The sequence below is a fragment of the Tursiops truncatus genome, chromosome X, assembly GCF_011762595.2.
Source record: "Tursiops truncatus isolate mTurTru1 chromosome X, mTurTru1.mat.Y, whole genome shotgun sequence".
Taxonomy (NCBI): Eukaryota; Metazoa; Chordata; class Mammalia; order Artiodactyla; family Delphinidae; genus Tursiops; species Tursiops truncatus.
Genome location: NC_047055.1, coordinates 43,222,177 through 43,244,302, shown reverse-complemented (window position 1 = coordinate 43,244,302; position 22,126 = coordinate 43,222,177). Strand labels below are relative to the sequence as shown.

The following is a 22,126-nucleotide window of genomic DNA, read 5'->3' as shown; positions in this document are numbered from 1 at the left end:
ACTAGAGAAAAGCATATTTTCTAAGAATTTTAAGGCATTTATACATTGTCATATCATATCCAGTATTATGAATAACATGTCTGATGCCAGTCTGCTTGGTAGATGGCTTTATTCCTACCGTTGAGAAATTTTAAGGTCTCCTTTTAATCATTATTATTCTAAAATTTCTTGGCGATATGTCTAGATGAGGGTTTTTTAATTCATTGTATTCGACACAAAATGCAGGTTTCTTTTTAATTAAAAAAAATACAGAGAAGGGGCTTCCCTGGTGGCACAGTGGTTGAGAGTCCGCCTGCCGATGCAGGGGATGCGGGTTGGGACGCGGGTTCGTGCCCCGATCCGGGAAGATCCCACATGCTGCGGAGCGGCTGGGCCCATGAGCCATGGCCGCTGAGCCTGTGCGTCCGGAGCCTGTGCTCTGCGGTGGGAGGGGCCACAGCAGTGAGAGAGGCCCGCATACCGCAAAAAAAAAAAAATACAGAGAAAAATAATGAGGTTCTACATATAAATCATTCATAATTAACAACAAACATTAACACTTTTTTGTATTTGTTTATAATTTCTTTATTAATAGACAAAATTAAACTACAAAATTGTTAGGGTCACATTTTCCTCAATCTCTTCCCAGAAGCAAGTAATATTGTAAAATTGATGTGCATCTTTCAGTACCCAGTTTTAATTTTGTATCCAAAATAATATATAGTATTGTTTTATAGTCTTAAAATTATATAAATGGCATTATATTGTATCTTTCTTTAAATTACTTATCTCACTAAACATTAGGTTTCTGAGAATTGTCTAGACTGATCTGTAGAGATCTAGTTCACCTATTTTTACTGCTTTATAAATTCTATTATATAGATAGATGACATATTATATTATTCAAAGACCTACAGCAAATATCAACCTTACTGCTGAAACATCAGACATTAAAATCAGAAACATGACAAGTATGCACTGTATCATCAATACTGTTGCTCTGGAGGTCCTTGACAGTGCAATGAGATAAGAAAAAGAAATGAGCTATAAAATATTGAATAAGAAGAGATAAAACTGTCATAATTTGTAAACTATGTTTGTCTAGTTAAAAAGTCAGAGAGAGGGCTTCCCTGGTGGTGCAGTGGTTGAGAGTCCGCCTGCCGATGTGCCCCAGTCCGGGAAGATCCCACATGCCGCGGAGCGCCTGGGCCCATGAGCCATGGCCACTGAGCCTGCGCGTCCAGAGCCTGTGCTCCACAACAGGAGAGGCCACAACAGTGAGGGGCCCGTGGACTGCAAAAAAAAAAAAAAAAGTCAGAAAGAAAAAAGAGGCAAAAAATAAATATAATAAGAGAGTTCACCAAAGGAGCCTGACTGTAGAAACAATGTTCCATCAAGAGCTTTTATACAAACAAGCAAAAATCATTTCCAATAATACTTACTTTTGATGGAAAAAAATATATATAAGTACAAAATTCCAAAGGCACAAAAGACAGAAAAATAAAAATGAGTCTTTTACTGACTTTTCCCCATACAAACCCAATATATCCAAATGGAGGCAAAAAGTGTTATGCCTATAAATGTGTATCACTACACAATTTTATATGATGATTTAAAAAAGATAATTTTTACTAAAATAGAAAATTTAAAATCATACACGACAGAATATATTACATAAAATGTTTATAATAATATGCATAACACAGTGTGCTCCAACTTGTTTTGCCGCACAAAAATGAGGCAATTTTGGTGAGGGAAGAAAACAGTCCCATCTCCCTTGGTGCTGAAGCAGGCAGGGCGGGGGGGTTCCTAAGTTTCCTGTGGGCCAGAGCATGTCCTGAGAAGGTACCTGGGGCAGACGCCTGCTCACAGGCACCAACACAGCCTCCCTGCCAACACACGCACCCCACCTGCCACAGGCCACCCAGTGAGCAGAGGGTCCCCGAGTCAGTGAGGGGTTCCTGGGAGAAAGGGTTGTGCCCCAAGAGGAATTCCACAGCAGGCAGCCACAGCGAGGATGCTCAGCTGGGTGCATGAAGGTCCCAGAATGCACCAATTATACCGTGAGAATGGAGTGATAAGTGGTGCTGGGTTAACAGGTTATCCATTTGGAAAAGGAGTCAGGAAATTCCAAGTATATCCCTGAGACAACCCTTTAAGTAGAAAGGTATGAAAGAATTAGGAAACCATATAGGAGACTCCTTTTGTAATTGGGAAGTGGGGAAGGCCGTCCTAAGCCACACGCAAAAGCAAGAGGCAATAAGGGAAAATGAGCCTTCAGGGGAAGAGGAGGTCGTGAGTAAAGTGAAGGGGGAAGCGACAGAGTGTAAGGTGATCCATGCAGCATGAGGAGCAGACAAGGGACTGACTGATGCCCCACAGGACTGTGCTGCAGTGCCCATCACATCTTAGACCAACTGGTGGCCGCTACGAGGAGGTGGGGGGCAGTGCTGCACACAGCTGTCACACTCTTAGCCAAAAGGTGCTGCGGTGGCCCAGCGTAGAGACCGACTTGGTGAGGGCTGTGCCTGTCCCTGGTGACATTTCAAAGTGAGGGGATCGTGGTTGAAACTGCTCTGAGAGTGGCACTAAGGGCCCCCGTGGGGATGCATTGTGTGAGACTGGGTGTACCAGCTGGGAAGCTGGATGTCTGCAACCTTGCCTGCACTTATGGCAGGGAGGGGTGCAGTGGGGGGGTCAAATAACAAAATTCCCAGGAGATGTAGCAGGCTGGGAGTTAGTGCAGAAATCAGTACCTACAGGCACAAAGTGTAGACAAGATAATGAGATGAAGAAGAAGGGAATCCAAGGCCCTTTCTGGAGCTGGAGAGCAGTCTGTGGAGGCAGTTCCAGATTTACCAAAGAGACAGCTTCGGCTAGGGCGACCCCATCAAGGCAGGCATCTCCCCACAGAGTGTGACAAGCTCAAGCTTTGATGACCTTGTCTAATGTTTGCCATGGGGAAACCTGGCAAGAAGCTCATTTGGTTGCAGAAGAGAGGTGGGTTAGTTTGTGCTTGGTGGTCCCCTGCTGTTTCATTTTTGAATTAAGCATGGGAGGAGGCACCTTAGTCTTTCCAGTGCTGAAAGCCTCTGAATGTCTTAATCAGGCCCTGACTGGCAGGCATGCGCCCCGCCCCCTGCGCCCCCCCTCCACGCCCCCCTCTGAAGTCCCCCTCCGCACCCCGGTAGTAGGCAGAACTGGGAACTGGGCTCCTGCCCTGGCACAGCAACCAACAAAGGGATGAAGGGCAGACCAGAGCCCTGTGCTTCCACACGCAGGGAGTGTTTTCGGGAGGGCAGTGCCAGCAAATGGAGAAGGGGCTCTTGACTTGGGCCAAGACCACACCGTGGAGACACATCAATGCTGGCAGGCTGCCCTGTGACAGAATTGCTCAGGAGATGGGCAGAAGGTCTCCGAGGTCCTCCCTGCGATAGGAGTCAGCTGTGGCCTGAAAGTGCCAAATTCCTGCCTCAGAGATGGTGGGCCTACTACCTGTGGCAGGACTCAAAACGGGGGACTCGGCAGAGTGCAGAGCAGGAGGGAAGCACGTGTTAATTTGGGACCCCGAGCCAGGAGGAAGGAGAAATGCTCTGCCTTTGGGCTGAGATTACAGAGGCTGAGCAGTAAGGTGTCGCTGAAGACACCATCGGCCAGCAGGCTCCACTGGGACAAGTGCATGCAGGGCTGCCCGCAGGGCAATCCTGCGTGGGAAACAGACTGCCCAGCCCACCTGAGGCTGGCTTGGGAGAAAGGGGGGACCACGTTAGCAGCTCTTTGGAAACAAGACAGAGCCCCAGAGCCAGCAAACAAAGCCCCAGCGGGGTGAACGTTGCTGCGGGTGTGATGTTGCAGCAACCACAGTCACATGCTGGCCCATCAAGGCAGCAGGGCCTGGGAAGGGGCAGAGTCCCTGGCAGGCACCCGTGACTACTAGTCAGCCCAAACTGTGGGGTGGATGAGTACAAGCAGGAGAGTGGCAACCCACCTGCTCCCCAAACTCCAGGAGAAGGGAGGAAAAAATTGAAAAAAAAAACCCTAAAAATTTGAAATAAAACTATGCTCTATATGGAGGAGGGCAGTCAGAAGGCAGAGCACTTGTACACAGCTGATGCCCAGGGAGCAGTGGCCCAGAGTCACATCCCAGGGAGACCAGGAGAGGGCACCGAGCTCAGAAGCAGCACCGCCCAAAGGAAGCTTCTTGTCCCCTCTGTTAGCCAGGGCTTTGAGGAGGAGAACCATTTCAGGACACATCAACAACACGCAGGGAACCTGGCTTTGGTGATGCAGGGGCTGAGGCTTGCTGGGAGGGGTCTGTAAATGTTGGGAGGGGGTGGTGGAATGAGTTGCCCAGATTCATGGAGTGGTTCAGTGTGCAGGGCTGTGTTCTTCCTTTCCTCCAAGGGGTGCCAGGGGCTTGGATGGAGGGCATGAATATGTCTCCTGATGGATGGACCAGCCATGGCCATGCCACGCCCCTCAGCATCTGCCCTCCCACCCCTTCGGGGATTCACGGAGGCCTCCACTGTCCCCTTCCTGGATCCCACAGAAGTACCAGGGATAGGGCAGAAAGGAGGTTCTGCCCTTCCTTGGCCAGAGGAAGCAACGGCCAAGCCTTTTCACTCGGCCAGGAATTTGAGCTTGGCATCCCAAGGAAGGGAGGGGGCCTGGAAGTAGGTTTCACAGCTGCTTCTCAGGAGAGAGAACAACACAAAGCAGGCACTCAGCAAGTAGCAACTGTTACTGCTATAACTGTGCACTAACTTGTGCAGGGATGGGTTGCCCTGTGGCCCCCAAGGATGTGTAGACAAAACCTCAAGGATACTGACCTTCCTCTCTAAGAGGCCAGCAGGCGAGGAAAGACAACTTCATCGAGGGAAGGATTCCTCTGCATCAGGCACTGTGCTGCCTGCTTCACAGGTGCTGTCTCCTTTAGTCCTCCCAGCAGTCCTTCTTAATTCCACCCTCCACCCCATTCCCCTGCCCCAGCCCCGCCCCCAGCCCCTTCTGGAAGCTTATCCTGAACCCTGCAGCCCATCTCTTCCACTGCCTCCTGTGGACACTGCTAGGCGGACATTCTTCAGGAGCAAACGCCCCAGTTAGTTAGCACTGATCATGTATTTTGGGCTTCCTCTTCACGCAGACTATAAACTCAAAGACAAGTACCATGTTCTCGTTTTTGCCAGCTAAAGCACACAGCTTTATTGGTGATACATAAAAATGCAGACTTGGTGGACGAGGCTGAGTCAGTACAACTCATAGAAGGGGAGTGTACATTTTTTGCTGAACAGGTTTACCATCCATAGGCTCGTGAAGAAAAGAGAGTAAATGAAAAAGAATTCAACCTACGCAGCAACCAATGCATTTTCGGCACAAGCTCCCATATGGGTCTGGTCTCCACAAGACGGTCCAGCTTAGACAGGGAGACCACCACAGGCAAGGCATCCCTTGTCAGGCTAGAAAATGTTGTCCTTTCACCACACAGCTGAAATGATCCCTTTACCACAGGAAGAAGGCCGCAAGGGAGCAATTTACAATGCGCACTGCCTGCAGACTGCAAAACCAAGAGGTTACTCAAAGCTCTGTGGGAACCCCTGCCTGGCCAACAAGAGAGTGGTCCTGGATTTAGCAAGTGTAACTTTCACCCAGAGATACGGCTACTGGCTAAGGCTGGATCTTCAATAGCACCCACTGCAGAGTCTTTGATTGAGAACACAAGTGTGTGGTTCACTGATCGGGTTTTGGTTCGGGGTGGATCAGTCCCATCCTGTTGGAGGGGGCCATTTAAGAGGCCGGGATTTCTGGGAGAAGCTGTCTGTTTGCGTTCCTGATAAAGAGGGACAAGAAGGAGAGCAACATCTGGGCTCCCAGCAACTCCCCCGCCAAGACTGGCTTTTCAGACAAACCCATCAAGGGTTTCACAACGTGCCCCTCAGCACATTCACTTCCCTCTGGTATCAAAGGAAACTTCAAGTCTGAAACGGACTTGGCAAGCATGTTATTAATAACTGTCATGATTATTAACAAATTTAATCCGGCCTGCTGCAGAAATGAGTTGCAGCAAAGTGACACAGTCTCCCGACACACTTCGTTGATGTACATCTTAATCTGGCCCTGATTTTCAACACTGGCTTTCAAGTTATCCAGGGCACAGAAAGCCTCAACAGCAGGGTCGGGAATAGGGATCGTGTTTCCAGCAATGGAGAGGCTGGCCAAATGACTATTGATATCGTGGCTAAATGAAAAACCAGTGTCCCTGGGCTGAGCTAACAACACTTTTCCCTGAATGAAAGGGCACTTGGAGAGGCCAAGAACAGAACTGAAATTTTTAAAGCTTTGAGCACTCCAAGTATTTTTACGTTCATAAGGGAATGGGCGCTGTTTTACCGGATGTGTTCGGTTGGCCTTGCCCCCACCTGCAGGCCTGTCCTCGGTGCCACCAGGGGCCCCAGGTTCATTCCAATCCCCATCCTCACTCCAGGGCCGAGCCATAGTTGTGAAATCAAACCAAATCTCGGGCTCCTCCTCGTCAAGCTCCTGTTCATCATCCCATTCCTCCTCCTCCTCCTCCAACTTCTCACTGTCATCTCTTCCTATGGTTAGTTTGTAAACGCAGTAGCAGGCACCTGCCCCAATCATCAGTCCTGCTGCCATCCAACCCACTTCCCGAGCCCGGCCCATGCTCAGGTCCGTGCCAGCCTGGGGGCAGGACAGGAGAGGGCCTTGCTCCACCTGAATGAAGAGTGTTCTTAAGGCTCCACCTGAATGATGGTGGAGGGGAGACGTCTTCAGTCTATATCCCAGGCTCCTGAGGCTCTCTTGTGATGAATCTACGGGTGAAAAATAACATTAGGACTTTGGGCTGTGCCTGGATTTGTGCCTCACCAGGCAGACAGAGTGGAGTTTGAGTTCTGGTTGAGAGAGGTGGATTATTTGGCAACTATTTCTTTGTTCTTTTCTGTCATCCTCTGTCTACCCTCAGGACCGACCATTTCTCTTCCAGGGCCTACAGAGAAGGGCAGGAGGTGGGGCTGGGCTGTGACAGCCAGGAGGGTGACAGGAGAGGCTAACCCTCAGGTAGTCTCCTCCACCACACCCCCACCCCCAAAGACTCAGAGGCAGTCTCTCCCACCAACCTCTACCAAAGTCAGGTAAATTCCTTCGCCTTCTCTTGTCTTCTGTGGTCAGTGCGCCTTCCACAGTGATTGACGGACAGACAGTCTGGCAGAAGGACAGATGGAAAGACAGCCGCCTTTGGGGAAGTGAAAGTGTAGTGGATGGATCAGTACTGAGAACACAGGTCCCAGTACCCGCTTTTCTGAATTTCCAGCCTTTGAGTTTAAAATATTTCTCACACCCTCCTGACTTTCCTAACGCGGGCTTCCCCGCCCCACCCCCCTTGGCGTCCGCCATTTCCCCAGCAAAGGCCGCCACACCCCTTTCCCTGCACTGAAATGGGAGGGGGTGTGGAGAAAGAAGGGGCCGGGAGGGGGCGACTCGGACCCGGCCCGCACCGATCCCAGCACCCCCTCTGCGCCATCCCCACCGCCACCCCCACCCAGGGACCAGGGCTCATCCCACCTTCACACCGACCTGCACGGTCCCAAGGCACTTTGGTCCTTCGCTCGCCGCGACTTTCCCCAGCGACCTACTGGCCAACAGATCTACAAACCTGCAGACAGACGGGGGACCGAGGGGACGGAGTGCTTGGTGGACGGAGCAGCACTCGGGACACGAGTGCCCTGATTGTGGAACCTTTCTTTCCTCGGAGTCTCTGTACCAGCCATTCACTCCCCTCACCCGCCGCCCGAAGTCCGCCAGTTCTCTCTACTAAAATGGGCATGGGGGGGGGGCGGCGGTATTTAGAAAGTAGGCGAGAAGGGGACACAGCCCCCATCGGCCCGAACGTGGATCCGTGGCGCTCTTGGCCTTCTCCCATCCCATCTCCCTCCAAGCAGAGCCCACGCTCATACCGATCTGCACGGTCCGGGGCTACTTTCCTTCTTCCCTCACACGCCTGCAGTGTGATAGGGGGCTGGTACCCAGACGGAGGCGACTAGCAGTACTTCTGCTCTAGGCAGCTCTTGGTCACGTGACGACCACGTCACCAGTGAGCTCTGGCCCCCAATTTCCACTCCCACAAGCAGTGCGGCAGGCGCCAGCCTGCCCCGTACCTCCCCCCATCACACTGGGCCCTGTCACTCTTTTCCTCTGTAACAATACCAGAAACCAGAAGTGACCGTGGCTCTCTGGTGTTTGCCTTTGCCTTTCTCTAATTACAGGAAGGGGCAGCATCTTTTCCTGGGTCTATCATTACTTATACTTCTTTCTGGGGAAATGTCTTATCCTTTCCTTGGCTCTGAAGTTCCTGTCCTCTCTTTCTTAATTTTTACCCTTTCCCACAACCAGTCTCTGCACCAAAATTAAGCGGAGGGGTGGGGAAGAAAAGCCCAAGTAGCAGTGAGATTTTTGTTAGTATTTTTAATATATTTATGTTCGCTTTCGTCGGCCCTTCCTTTTTTTATTGATTCAAGCTACACTATTTTGTAATCAGAAAATACAAATATATATATATATATACGTATATATAACAAGATTTCCTAGTTAATAAGGAGGCCTCATCGATTTAAGCTGATTTATACCACACTGAAAATATTTTCTTCTGACTGCACAGGAAATAGCAGCTTTCAAGCAGTATATTAAAATTTAAAAACATATCATTACAAACAAAGCCAGTGTGCTTTCAATATGATTTATAAATTGACGGATAAAATGAATCTATAGTGAAGTGGTCAGTGCTTTAATTGTGACCAGTTTAGTTAAGTGAACCACTATCCCTTCTTCCTGGCTGAACTCCTGGTGTTAGGCGTCACACGATTGAGATCGTCAGAGGGGACTGCTGGATGGCTTTCATTCTGGCTTCAAAGGACAGACTTTCTGCAGACCCCAAATTTAGATGAATCTTACAAATTAGTAACTTCACAGATGAGCTTGCTTTTCATTCAAATGTCTTTATTTAAATCTATTCTGAAGTTTCATGGTGTAACCTATAAATCATCCAGAAATTAGAGGATTCCCTGCTATCCCATTGATGAAAATGAGACTTGGTAGATGGAATTTTCATTTCATCATTACACTGGAGAAATATCTCTGGTATCTGTCATTCGTGCACTGTATGTCCCCCTAGCAGCGGCTAGTGTCCAGCATTTTCCAGTGGAAATAGTAGTTAGAGTCTGTGGGTGACTGTAAATCACTGCGACAACCCTTGAGATCCGTCATTTTTCTCTCACAAAAGGCACGGTTTACAGGATCCCAAGCAGTCGCCAGGGGAAAGAGTCCTTTCCATTCCCTGCCTTCTGTTACAATTTTACTGCACCACCCATACAAGCCCCTCAGAATAATCCCAGAACTCAGGGACAAAGTATGCAGAACTTAGTCCCCAGACATTCAGCTGTCCCCGGTGGGGAGTCATACTCTAAATATAGTCCCTTCAGGCAGCCTCTTTCTTAGAACGCTGAAATCTGACACCCCAGCAGGAAGCTCCCTGTGTGAGGGGCCCCAGTGTGGGGGAGGCCCTTTCAGGAGGTGAGCCAGGAAGCCCAGAGTGCCTTGCTGGTGAAAATTCAGAAGTCAAGAACATGTCACAGCTTTCTGGTCTTCCTCAAACTTTTATAGACCAAACAAACCAGTATTACAGCTCATCTCTCTAAACCCCTACCTTATTTGTTTTGCCATCATCTCCTTACACCATTCTTTTCATTGCCCTTTATTTGCTTCTCCGAGGCAAGTGAATTCTATTTATGAAACCTTACTAACAGAACTCGCAGATTCAACTGTTATCATTCAATCTTTGGCTGCTAAGAACTTATATAAGTGGCTTTTATTTATTTTGAATATATACATTAGAAAGAACTAAGGAGTATGTAAAGCTTAAAAGAGGCAGGTGCTTCAGTGTCATTGACGTGGCTTTCCAGTAAGAACTCATTCTCACAACTCAGCCAGCCTTCAAGGACAAAAGCTCCACTCTTACCGCTCCTCATTAGTAAAAAATATCTCTCCCCTTTGGTATATTTTTCAGTTATTCCACTGTATAACCCCTGACCATCATTCTCCCAGGCTGTCAGAACTTTTCTGTTTGGATCCACTCCCTCTCTTAAACTTCCTAAACCCCATGGGAATGATAACACTTTCAGTTCTCTTACTTTGTAATTTTGACCCACAATTCCTACCAAGGAACCTGGAGACTAGCATTTTTTTAAAAATTATTTTATTTATTTATTTTTGGCTGCGTTGGGTCTTCATTGCTGCACGCGGGCTTTCTCTAGTTGCGGCGAGTGGGGGCCACTCTTCCTTGCGGTGCGCAGGCTTCTCACTGCGGTGGCTTCTCTTATTGCAGAACACGGGCTCTAGGCGCGGGGGCTTCAGTAGTTGTGGCACCCAGGCTTAGTTGCTCCACGGCATGTGGGATCTTCCCAGACCAGGGCTAGAACCCTTATCCCCTGCACTGGCAGGCGGATTCTTAACCACTGCGCCACCAGGGAAGCCCGAGACTAGCATTTAAAATCTACTTTTCTCTCCGTTATAAATCCACCAACAAATATTTATTTAAGGACATGCTATTTGCCTGACATAATATTTCAACAGCAAAAATGGAAAATCCTTAAGCAGTTTTTCAGACGAGCCTTCAAAAGACTATGTGAAGCCACTGCCAGAAAGAACCTTTTGGCTTAAATCAGTATATGGTCACATGTGATGTGTGATTTATAAAGTATCCAAAAGCAGAAAAGGATCAGCAGATGGTAACACTAATGGAATTTTGGAGGGTGAAAAAAATAAATTATAGAAGATTGTTATCTTAAAAAGCTGTATTACTTTTTGTATTGTGTTATTTGTTTTTGTGTTGTGTATTAGTTAATTTTGTTTAATTGCAAGCAACAGAAAGCAAACCTGTTTAACTTAAACGAATGTTGAAGACCAGCATCAGCTCTGAGGTGTCTAGGTAGAAGGAATTGATATATGGTCTTTTCAGGATGCCATACTTCCACTGATTTTTGGTTTTCTATCTCTGCTTAAGGTTTAAATTTCAGTAAGAGAGTATTGAGTTGGTCTGTTTTGGGCACAATGCCCACCCTTTTGCTGGGGAAAATGACAGGGCATGTAAAATGTAAAATGCACTTCCTTTCTTTTCCCAGAGAGAAATGTAAACTGTTTCAGATGTTATTGTTGATTTGCAGGAGACCTTTAACTACTTTGGATATGAATCCTTTGTTCAGCTGTGACTGAGGTGCTGGGGGCCTATTTGCCACAGCATGCTTTAGTTTTCACTTTCACATTAAGTGAACGTTGTAGAGGTACAATTCTGAAATGGTGACGCACAAGGCTGTCTTCTAAGCTAAAGCTACTTGGCTTCCCTGACAAGATTGTAGACAAGGTTGCATCTACAGTTCAGTCTTGTTCTCATCCCTTCATGATCAATACCTGATTTTGTCTGTACGATGAGAGCAGATGCCTCTGTCAAGGAAAGACTCCCATTCAAAGAGACATACATAAATCTATATCTGAATGCCCAAACCCATGGGTCTTTGCATTCTCTCCATGTAAGAAGGCCACAAGGGAAGCTAAGTCTCACAAAGGAATGACAACTGAAAAATTTATCCTGAGAAATACAACCTTCTGGGGTACTAGAGGTTTCTGTCAGTTTTACCAGCTCATTCTCTCCCTGTTGACAAGCTACTCCTTGGGAAGCCACAACCTCAGAAGGTTGTGTGGTGAGCCTGAAGTCAGAGCAAGGGCATTGGTGCATGTTAAGAAGAGTCTCTCAGCTAAGAAACTTGAAGTACACTTATGCATCACGGGGATGGCTCTGCCAAAGAAAGCTCTTTTTTCCATTCATCTTCGCCAAGACTCCCTCTCCTCCAGACAGTGCTTGGGTGGGAACTATCAACACTTTCCTCTGACTCTCCTTTTCATATATTCCTGTGCTTAAATAAGCCCCCTTGTTGCACATGATCTTTCTCCAAATACAGAATCATATAGTTGATTTGGTTTCTGCTTACTAAATTTCAGTCATATCCTGTTCACCTTAAACGTACACAGTGTTGTATATCAATTATATCTCATAAAACTGGAAGAAAAAAATAAATTTTAGTCATATCCTAGTACTGTCTTCCAGAAGTTACATCGATATGAATTTCCCTGGAGTTTTGCCTGTTCCCCAACTTCCCAGACTCTTGATTTACTCCCATATGGTCTGTGGATCTTAAAATTTATACTCAGATAATAAACTTATATCTTTAACATTAGGGCATATCCCACTGTAGACCCCGTGTTCTGACATTATTTTATTATTTTTCCCACTCTTAAATAGTTTTCTCATTGCTGACAGATGAATCATTGAGTTCATCAAAGCAGTCAGTGAAAAGGTTTCACACTAATTGCTAGATTCCGAGTTCAGCAAATTTTGTCTTGGTCTCAGTGTTCCTCTAACACCTATTTCATTTAAAGATGATACTATTTGTATATTTTGTAATGTTCTTTGTCTGCCACTCACTTTGTCAGTGTGCGTGCCCCTCTATCTGACAGACATCCACAACATAGTTGTGATTTCTACTCAACCTTTTCTGTGTCAGTGGCTTCTGAGGTCTCCATGCCTCTTCCCTGCTAACTGATGGGAGTAAAAGTCTACTGTTTAGAAGACTGGCCTAGTCAGAAGATTTATGTATCCTCAGACACACTGATGAGCTCATTCAGGATTGTGTTATGTGCTAGGCCCCAGAAGACATTAAGATTGCTTTGAGTGAAGTGTGTAACACTCCCTGCAAGTGAGAAAATGTGGGACTTTTGGAGGCCATCACCCAACATCACTCTCCAACTCCCACTCTTTTTTTCTTTCTCAAATGAAAATAGCTTTACAGCAATTCTTTTCTCATAAAAAGAATGTAGGCTGGGGGTGGGAGAGGGCAGAACTGAAAGAACAAAAAAGCATTAAGAAAGAAAAAACCACACTCACTCCAGGTCTCCTTTTCTGATGGCTTTTTCTTTTCAGATCTGGGACTAGATTTCAGAGGAAACGGTAGACATTTGTAGCTGGAAGGTGGAAGGAGAGGTTGCTGCCCCAGGAGCCTAGGGAAGGAAGAGGCAATTTTTCAAAAAGTACAAGTGGCCAGTAACCCCAGGGGAAGATGCTGTCCCTTTCTGGTAATCAGAGGAAGGCAAACACAACTACAGGGAGATGGGATTAGCAAAGAAGAAAGAGTAACAAGGCCTGATATGGGGGAGGGAATGGAGGGGGGCGGGCCCTCTTCTGCCGCACTGCTGGTGGGAGGGGAAATTGGGGACCCGAGTTGGTGGATGACGTAGCTCTCACGTGACCAAGAGCTGACGTGTGCAGAAGTCCTTCTTGTTCTGGTCGTTGTTCCCGTCTGAGTACCAGCTCCCCATTGCCCTGAGGGCGAGCGGGCCTGCAGCAGAGGCAAGAAGGAGGAGGAGAAGGAAATTGTCCCGGATCCCTGCAGGTCAGTGCCTGGGAGATTCCAGAAGGTGGGGGTGGCCGAGGGCGCAGGGCGGAGACCGTCGCGAGTCCTGGGGCGCCTCCATCGTCTCTCCCACTCGCCGCCGGCTTTCCAAGACATCTGTCCCGCCCGCAGCCCATTTCGTTGCTGCGAAATGGTGAGCAGCGGGGTGTTTGGGGAGGAGCTCAGAGATTGGGAGGTGGGAATCTGGTGGAACCGAGGCCATAATCTGGAAAGGGAGCTGCGGCCTGGGTGTTTGCCCCCAGTACTCCAGGACAGTGCCGGCGGGGAAAGGCTGGACATGGGGAGGCGGGGGTGCAACGTGATGTGTCAGCAGAACCCCGAGAGGGGTTATAGGGGTGGGAAACCTTTGACAACCAGGCCTCTGAATTAGGAAAGAGTTTTCTGTTCTGGGGACCGGTCCGTCCACCAAGCACTCGGTAGCGGCTGTTTCCAGTTTTTCTGTGACTGTGTCTTCCTGACCATGGCTCTGTGTTTTGTGGGTCCGAGCCTCTCCCGGGTTGCCAGTCTTTCCGTAGGTTGCGGCACTACGCCAGGCTAGAGAAGAGGAAGGAAATTAACCCCGATCGGTGAAGGTCGATTTGAGGGTAAGACCAAATGGGGACCCTAACCGGGGCGGTGGTGGGGGTGGGGAGAAACCAGAGATGGCAATAATCTAGGTTGGGTTTGAGTCTGAGTGTGTTTCTTGCACTCCCGGGACTGTGGCGAAATGGCGTGCGATGTGTGTGTGTGTGTGTGTGTGTGTGTGTGTGTGTGTGTGCGAGCGCGCGCGCGTGTGTCGCGGGGGGTGGGGTGGGGGAGAATGACAGAAGGGAAACCTATCAGATAGTTTGTTCATAATCCTCTTCTCTCAACAGCATTTAGTCCCCATGTTTTCGATCTGTCATCCTGCAGGTCTGCTGTAGCAGGTGGCACCACTTGAAAAGAGGGAGGAAGTTTCCTCAGATCAGTAGAGGTCGGTGTGGGCGTGGGGGCTGCTTGGAATGGGGGAGGGGTTGGAAATCGCCCGCGGTTGGACAGGCTCACCCAATCCTACCTTATTTCCCTAACATCCCTCCCATTTCAGGCTAGGGAAGGGGCAGGCACATGCATGTTTTGGATGGCATAGAGAGGTTTTGTTTTGTTTTGTTTTTTTAAATCTGACAACCTAGATAGGTGAATCAGGAAAGCAAGGAATGAACAGTCAATCCATCAAGGCTTCAGTTCTCACTGGCTCTGGTCTCTCTGCAGATTGCAAGGGTTGTTGGGCGTGGCACACCTCCAGGGGAGGGAAGAAGGGGCAAACTGCCTGTCTGAAGGAGGTTAGTGCAAGGTGCCACTCCCTGGGAACACCCGAGGTTGGGGTGGCTGAGGGCCCAGCGGACTATGGGCTCCGTTGCCTTTATCTAGGCTTGGGGAGGGGGTGGACTGCGGAGGGTAGGGGGAGAGTGAAATGAGGAAAGAATTTGTTAACAATCTACATTTCCTGCCAAGAACTCATTTACTTATCCCTCTGTGCAACTCTCTGCATGAGACAACACAAGGAGAAGAGAAACTCAAACCCCTTTTCCTTCCTCCACCCCCTAAGGTCCGCCTCCAGAATCAGCTGTTGTGGCCTTGAAGAGGCTGAAGACAATCATCCTCCGAAGGCCTGCACCCAGGCCAGGCCCATAGCCCTCCTCCCCCAGCCTGTGACTACTGTGTTCCTTGGTCCCTGATATCGTCAGGGACGATTGCATGGGCTACGCCAGGAAAGTAGGCTGGGTGACCGCAGGACTGGTGATTGGGGCTGGCGCCTGCTATTGCATTTATAGACTGACCAGGGGAAGAAAACAGAACAAGGAGAAAATGGCTGAGGGCGGGTCTGGCGACATGGATGATGTTGGGGACTGTCCTGGGGCCAGGTACAATGACTGGTCTGATGATGATGATGACAACAGTGAGAACAAAGGTATAGTATGGTACCCACCTTGGGCCCGGATTGGGACTGAGGCTGGGACCAGAGCTAGGGCCAGGGCAAGGGCCAGGGCTACCCGGGCTCGTCGGGCCGTGCAGAAAAGGGCTTCCCCCAATTCAGATGATACTATTTTGTCCCCTCAAGAGTTGCAAAAAGTTCTTTGCTTGGTTGAGATGTCTGAAAAGCCTTATATTCTCGAAGCAGCTTTAATTGCCCTGGGTAACAATGCTGCTTACGCATTTAACAGAGATATTATTCGTGATCTGGGTGGTCTCCCGATTGTTGCAAAGATTCTCAATACTCGGGATCCCATAGTTAAGGAAAAGGCTTTAATTGTCCTAAATAACTTGAGTGTGAATGCTGAAAATCAGCGCAGGCTTAAGATATACATGAATCAAGTGTGTGATGACACAATCACTTCTCGCTTGAACTCATCTGTGCAGCTGGCGGGACTAAGATTGCTTACGAACATGACTGTTACTAATGAGTATCAGCACATGCTTGCTAATTCCATTTCAGACTTTTTTCGTTTATTTTCAGCAGGAAATGAAGAAACCAAATTTCAGGTTTTGAAACTCCTTTTGAATTTGGCTGAAAATCCAGCCATGACTAGAGAACTGCTCAGGGCCCAAGTACCATCTTCACTGGGTTCCCTCTTTAATAAGAAGGAGAACAAAGAGGTGATTCTTAAACTTCTGGTCATATTTGAGAACATAAATGACAATTTTAAATGGGAGGAAAATGAACCTACTCAGAATCAATTCAGCGAAGTTTCACTTTTTTTCTTTTTAAAAGAATTTCAAGTGTGTGCTGATAAGATTCTGGGGATAGAAAGCCATCATGATTTTTTGGTGAAAGTAAAAGTTGGAAAATTCATGGCCAAACTGGCTGAGCATATGTTCCCAAAGAGCCAGGAATAACTTCTTGATTTTGTAGTTTAGAAGCAACACACATTGTAAACTACTCCTTTTCTCCACCTTGTTTATATGGTAAAGGAATCCTTTCAGCTGCCAATTTTGAGTAATGAATATCATATTGTATCATCAACGCTGATATTTATCTGAGTTGGTCTTCAGGTCTAAGCTGGATGAATGAATATCACTACCTGTTCTGAAAACAAGTTTGTTGCTTTTTATCTCACTGCCTAGATTGAAATATTTTTACTATTTCTTCTGCACAAGTGACAGTGAACCAATTCGTCATAAATAAGCTCTCTCCTGTCATGGGCATTGACTTAATTTGTATATCATCAATAAAGTTGTGTGCTAATGCTGGAAAAAAAGAAAGAAGAAAAAGAAACCATCCTTGTCTTTTGGTTTATAATCTAGTTGGAGAGATAAGAAACATACAAATAAAAAGATAACAATATCTCAAGCATATATTCATCGTCAAATATGTGCGTTCAGAGCACAGAGGAAGCAAAGGTTTCTGTGGGATACAATAGTCAGCTACAGATTTATGGAGGAAGTGGCCATTTAAAATGAGTCCTCTATGGGATAGGTAGTTAGGGCATTCCGTATGATGGGAGTGACGGGGGACTGGTGTGAGAAAGGCATGGAGGTAGGAAGTCTTCCTATGACAGTAAGGGGGAGACTAGTCTGCTTAGAGTGGAGAGTGTAAGGATGGGAAGTAAATAAATTTGGAAAACTGGCTGAAGCCAGTTTGTGGAGAACTGTTTGAATATTATCCCACTGAACACTGAGAGCCAGTAAATAATTTTGACTAGAAAGAATAATTGGAATTCATATAAAAGTTCCTCTCTCACCCACTGTGCAGTGTGCTTGAGGGTGTGGCAAAATGGATCCTTTCAAACCCTGGTGGTAGGAATGAGCTTACACTGGCTCAAGGTTTGTGGAGGGCCATTTTGTAATACATATCATAAGCCTTAAAATATGTAAACCCTTTGTCCCAAAGAAATAACTGATTCATTGGCCAAAAACTGTATGTACAAGGCTGTTCATCCCAGCAATGTGTAAAATAGTAAAAACTGGAACCAACTTAAACAATTTAGCACACTGGATTGGTTAAATAAATTAAAGAATATTCACACGGTATAAGATAAATATGTCACTTGCAATCCATATTGCCAGGGAACGATATTCATCATGCATTGTTAAGTGAGAAAGGTAGGTTAGATAGCAGTATTCATAGTATGATTCCACTTTTTTGAGAATATAAGACGTTTAAGTAGACACTAAAAACTCTGGAATTACAGACACCCAAATAGTAACAGTGGTTATCTTTGGGTGGAAGGATAGAGTAATCTTTACCTTTTTACTTTTTATTCATCTATGTGTTCTTATTTATCTAAAACAAATACTGATTTTTTCAAAAATTTTTGAAAAAGAAGTGTTGGGAATGGAGCAGGTGATTGGAGCATGTACTGAGTGGAAAAAATATTTAGATTAAACATGAGATGGGTTGAAGTTTTCTCTCTGAAATAATAGATGAGTGCTGAAGATGGGGCTCGTTGTGAGGATTAAATGAAGTAATACATGGGAAATACTTAGAATGTTCTGGCACATAGCAGTTAATTAAGAAAAGTGAGCACGCTTAATTCCCTGGAATTCAAGGTTGATAGCTTTTTTGGTTGACCTTTGTTTCGCTGGGGGCATTCTTCCACATGTCAGCATCATTTAATAAATAATAACAACAATAAAGTTTAGCACTTATTAAGTGACCACTGTGTAGAGTGATGTCATTCCTGCAAGGCAACTGTTACAATAATTTCTCAAAGAAATAAGGTTTTCTTATTTCTAAGGACACAAAGTGTTTCATCAGACATGATCTCACCCGCCCTCACAACATATTCCTAGTCAGTTTGGAGATCTTATCCTGCTTTATACATGAGGCCAGGAAAGGGTAAAATGTCTGTTCAGTTATGATCTGGTTTTAGCCTCAGGCTTCCATATACTTACTCTAATGTTGCCTATAGTCGACAAAAGGACCAAGGACTGGTTAGCTTAAAGTTGTTGGGTATGGTGACCCTACTGAATCATGAACACGTGGGGGCTAATTTGACATCATTTTTAAGGATGGGATGAGGGTAAAGGGAACTAACTTTTTTCTTGCTCTATTATTAGGCAGGAGAAAAGGATTTGGGAGGGGAAGCCTAATCCATTTAAAATAAATTGAGTTTGAGGTAACTGTGTGACATCCAGATGGATACACCCTATTGTCACTTGAATGTATTGATCTGGCGCTCAGAGAAGACTAGGCTATAGATAAGATTTGGGGGCCACTGGAGGATGAATGATAATTGAGGACATTGGAGTGGATGTGATCCCCAGAGAGAAGGTGCAGAGAGTAAGAGTGGAGGGCTGCAGAAAGAACTGGGTAAGGGACTGTGGCAGCTGGGGAGAGAAGCATAGAATTGCAACTGTGGATACCCTTCCAGACACTTGTACTATCCATATACCTATATATTCTATACATCAAATTGGATGATACTGTAGATGAATTTTCAGAGCCTGATTTAAATTTTTTCTATTTTTCTACTAAAAATTATTCATTGGAGATACTTAAGAAAATAGAGACAACAAGAACAAACTTGTCCCCTGACCCGGATCTGTATCTTGAACATCTAAAAAATATTCAGATCAAGCCATGTTGAACTTGGGGTGCTGAGTGACTTTTCTACATGGGGTGAAAAATGAGGTCAACTTGCGTAATAAAAAGCCACTGTGCAGCAGGGGCACAGGTCTGACCAGTGTCCATCTGCTCCTGCAGGTCTCTTTTCTCATCCCTTCCCATTCTTCTTCCCTCTCCCTCCCTTGCACTTGTCTTTTTTATTTCCTCCTTCTGAGAGACCATTGGCAGTAGTCTCTGTGCTTCTGTGTCTTTTGTGGATGACCATTTAATCCCCATGACACCAGGTGATGCACCGGTGGGCATTTGATACAGAATAATATTTGTCATTGCTGTGGTAATACGGTGACCTGGGTGTGGCTGGATGCCAAGATTTTTTGGACCTTTGTTGAACAGAGACTGAGAAGGCACCAGTCTTAACGTGGCACAGCACTATGTGCACTGCATGCAATTTTGATGTCCCACACCTGGTATTGTTTGGCACAGAATCACCCAGACTTTGGTAAGTGCTGTGTGAGACAGATATGTGACTGCCTGGTCCAGGGAGGCCACAGGGCCGGCCCAGCCACACGCAGATGTCCTCATGCTTTCACATCGGAGGCTGCCACTCAAACATTTTGGGAAGGGCACAGTTCTGTGATTGTGGCAGCTCATCGGGGCAGGGAGGGGGCAGTGTCCTCTCTTTAGAGAGGATGGCAACTTCTGGGTAACTGAGGAAATTAGAAACTCAGAGGATATTTTGCTATTTTGGTTTTTCTCTCATCTAATTGTTTTAGGAATTTAAGTGGGTCTATCCCAGTCAAATGTGTTCAAAGGGAATTTTACAAAGATGGAGTATAGTTCTCTTATAAATTGTCACCCAAAGCATAATATTTCAAGGCTCAGGAAACTGGTTTTCTATTTTTAAATTCATATTTTACTTGCCTTGTTTCAAAAGGGATTCTAAGTGTAGGTTTAGCAAATTGATGTGGTTCAGGCAAATTTTGTGTTTATGCCTCTGTTTGGTTAATTTCTCTGCTAAATTCCCTTGAGAATGGTTTTTTTGAAGAGTGATTATGACTATTTTCAATGCTATCTTTTTACATTCATTTTACATCACATCCCAGGTTGAATGTTTGATTCTGATTTCTCTGTTTAAACTGTGGCTCTTCCTTGCCTTTAAACCAGAACTATCGTGCTGCCATCTCGGGGTGCCGAAGACTAGGGTAATGACCCCTGGTTTGCTCTGCCCTGAGGTGTGGTGTCAAGCAGGTCAACACATATTTACTTTCAGAGATGTGTATCTCCATGCTTTCCCCTCTCCATTGGGTCCCTCTCAGGCCTTGTGTTAAGGGCTTGGGCAATGTTAGGTTTGGGGGTAAGTCTGAGTGGAGGGAGAAGGTAGGGGGTGGGAAAGAAGCCTTATTGGATGGGTAATTTTATCCTAACAGGTTCATGCCAATGGAATTCAATCCAGCACTGGCAGTGGGCTAAGTGTAACTTTTTGGCCCTGTTGACCATTTACATTTTAAAAAGTGAAAGAGTAAGTGTAATACAAGCATCTTTGTTTGGGCATTAGAGCCTTCTGTTTATTGAGCATTTTTCTAAGTTTGCACATGGACATAACATGTTATTAAATGGGGTGGAATTTCTTTTTGAAAATAAAATAACAGAATGACAGTCTATGTTACTATAAGAAATGTAATTACCAAATAGATCAGATTCTTAGTGTTGGCTGCTAAGAACATTCTGTCCCTAAGGTCAATTTGCATCAGAAACCAAATTATCAGAAGGTTTTTTATTTAGTGCTCAAGGAATCAGGGCAAGCTGACTTAGCTAGATGTTAGTGCTGTCAAAGTAGTAGAACCAGGTGCATCCACATCTGCTATGGTGATTGACTTGTGGCTGAAATCAAATACTTGTATTCAAGAGCTAGAGCATCTTTCTCCTTGGACACAATTAAAAATTTTGTCTGCCTAGATACCCCTTTGCCAGAGGTGGATCATCAATTGATGGTAGTTTTATGACTGTTAAGGTATATTATCAATTAGCTTTCATACAGAGTTTGAGAGTGTATACTTTTACAACAGGAGAAAACTGTAATATCTGCAATGCATCCTCTCCTACATGTTGATTAGTATCTTTCTTTTCTGGATTTTTTTTGATGAGTAATGATAACTTGTTATTGATTTTTTTTTGAAACTCAAGCAAAATGAATTGTCACCTCTTTAGTTTTTTTTCCATTTCTATTTCAGTCTTTGCTAAAATGTGGTTTAACTATAATCTTGCTAATTTTTGTGGCTTTCTTTCAATAAGCTGTAATGAAAACCCTGACATAATGAAATGGATCAATAAAAGAAAACTTTTAATTTTTACCTTCTTCCATCATTTAAAATGAATTAAATTGGATTCTCTTTTTGTTATTAGAAAGGATGGAATCTAGGCAAGACCAAATAAAACAAACAATATTTAAAATATTTTCTAAATCTTAAATCCATTTAAGCTGACTTGGGGAATGATTCTTTGTAATCACTAATTATTTAACATCATCAGTCATCAGCTCTTGTTATGCTGGTCTGTGTAATCTATAGCCAAAGTTGGAAGTATTAAATTGCACCATGTCGCTTATAATTCCATTAAATTCTGGTTGATTTTCTTCCGATATAAAAGTTAAATCTTTATTTATGAATGTCATAACTTGTGAATGTCTATAAATATATGTCATACATATATCATCACATGTGTTTAGGTGGAAATGACTATAATTGGGGAAATATTAAGATATTAGTAACACTCTGGAATTGTTTTTCAGCTATTTTATTTATTTATTTATTTTTTAATTAATTTATTTTTTTTTTGCGGTACGCGGCCCTCTCACTGGTGTGGCCTCTCCCGTTGCGGAGCCCAGGCTCCGGACGCGCAGGCTCAGTGGCCATGGCTCATGGGCCTAGCCGCTCCATGGCATGTGGGATCTTCCCGGACCAGGGCATGAACCCGTGTCCCCTGTGTTGGCAGGCGGGAACCCGTGTCCCCTGCATCGGCAGGAGGACTCTCAACTACTGCGCCACCAGGGAAGCCCTGTTTTTCATCTATTTTAAACCTATCAGTAGAA

At 45.6% G+C, this 22,126-nt stretch overlaps 2 protein-coding genes across 7 annotated transcripts; one reads left to right on the top strand and one right to left on the bottom strand.

Annotated features, from left to right (window-relative positions):
* Window positions 1-5,149: 5,149 nt before the first annotated feature.
* On the bottom strand, window positions 5,150-8,083 carry ARMCX6 (armadillo repeat containing X-linked 6). Of its 3 annotated transcripts, none has more exons than XM_033849684.2 (4): window positions 7,953-8,083; window positions 7,561-7,651; window positions 7,116-7,231; window positions 5,150-6,809 (listed from the first exon to the last, which is right to left on the bottom strand). In XM_033849684.2, exon 4 carries the CDS (start codon window positions 6,658-6,660, stop codon window positions 5,764-5,766), a length of 897 nt encoding a protein of 298 aa, XP_033705575.1. In that variant the 5' UTR covers window positions 6,661-6,809; window positions 7,116-7,231; window positions 7,561-7,651; window positions 7,953-8,083; the 3' UTR covers window positions 5,150-5,763. The 3 variants fall into 3 exon arrangements, with proteins under 3 accessions (XP_033705575.1, XP_033705574.1, XP_073655764.1); XM_033849683.2 differs by having other exon boundaries at window positions 7,573-7,651; XM_073799663.1 differs by having other exon boundaries at window positions 7,122-7,231; window positions 7,573-7,651.
* Window positions 8,084-13,344: 5,261 nt separating this feature from the next.
* On the top strand, window positions 13,345-18,127 carry ARMCX3 (armadillo repeat containing X-linked 3). 4 transcript variants are annotated; one of them, XM_004328980.4, is made up of 5 exons: window positions 13,345-13,493; window positions 14,019-14,098; window positions 14,406-14,466; window positions 14,742-14,812; window positions 15,079-18,127. In XM_004328980.4, the coding sequence occupies exon 5, from the start codon at window positions 15,228-15,230 to the stop codon at window positions 16,365-16,367; it is 1,140 nt and encodes a 379-aa protein (XP_004329028.1). In that variant the 5' UTR covers window positions 13,345-13,493; window positions 14,019-14,098; window positions 14,406-14,466; window positions 14,742-14,812; window positions 15,079-15,227; the 3' UTR covers window positions 16,368-18,127. The 4 variants fall into 4 exon arrangements, with proteins under 4 accessions (XP_004329028.1, XP_033705328.1, XP_004329027.1 ...); XM_033849437.2 differs by having other exon boundaries at window positions 14,369-14,466; XM_004328979.4 differs by lacking the exon at window positions 14,742-14,812.
* The last annotated feature ends 3,999 nt before the right edge of the window (window positions 18,128-22,126 follow it).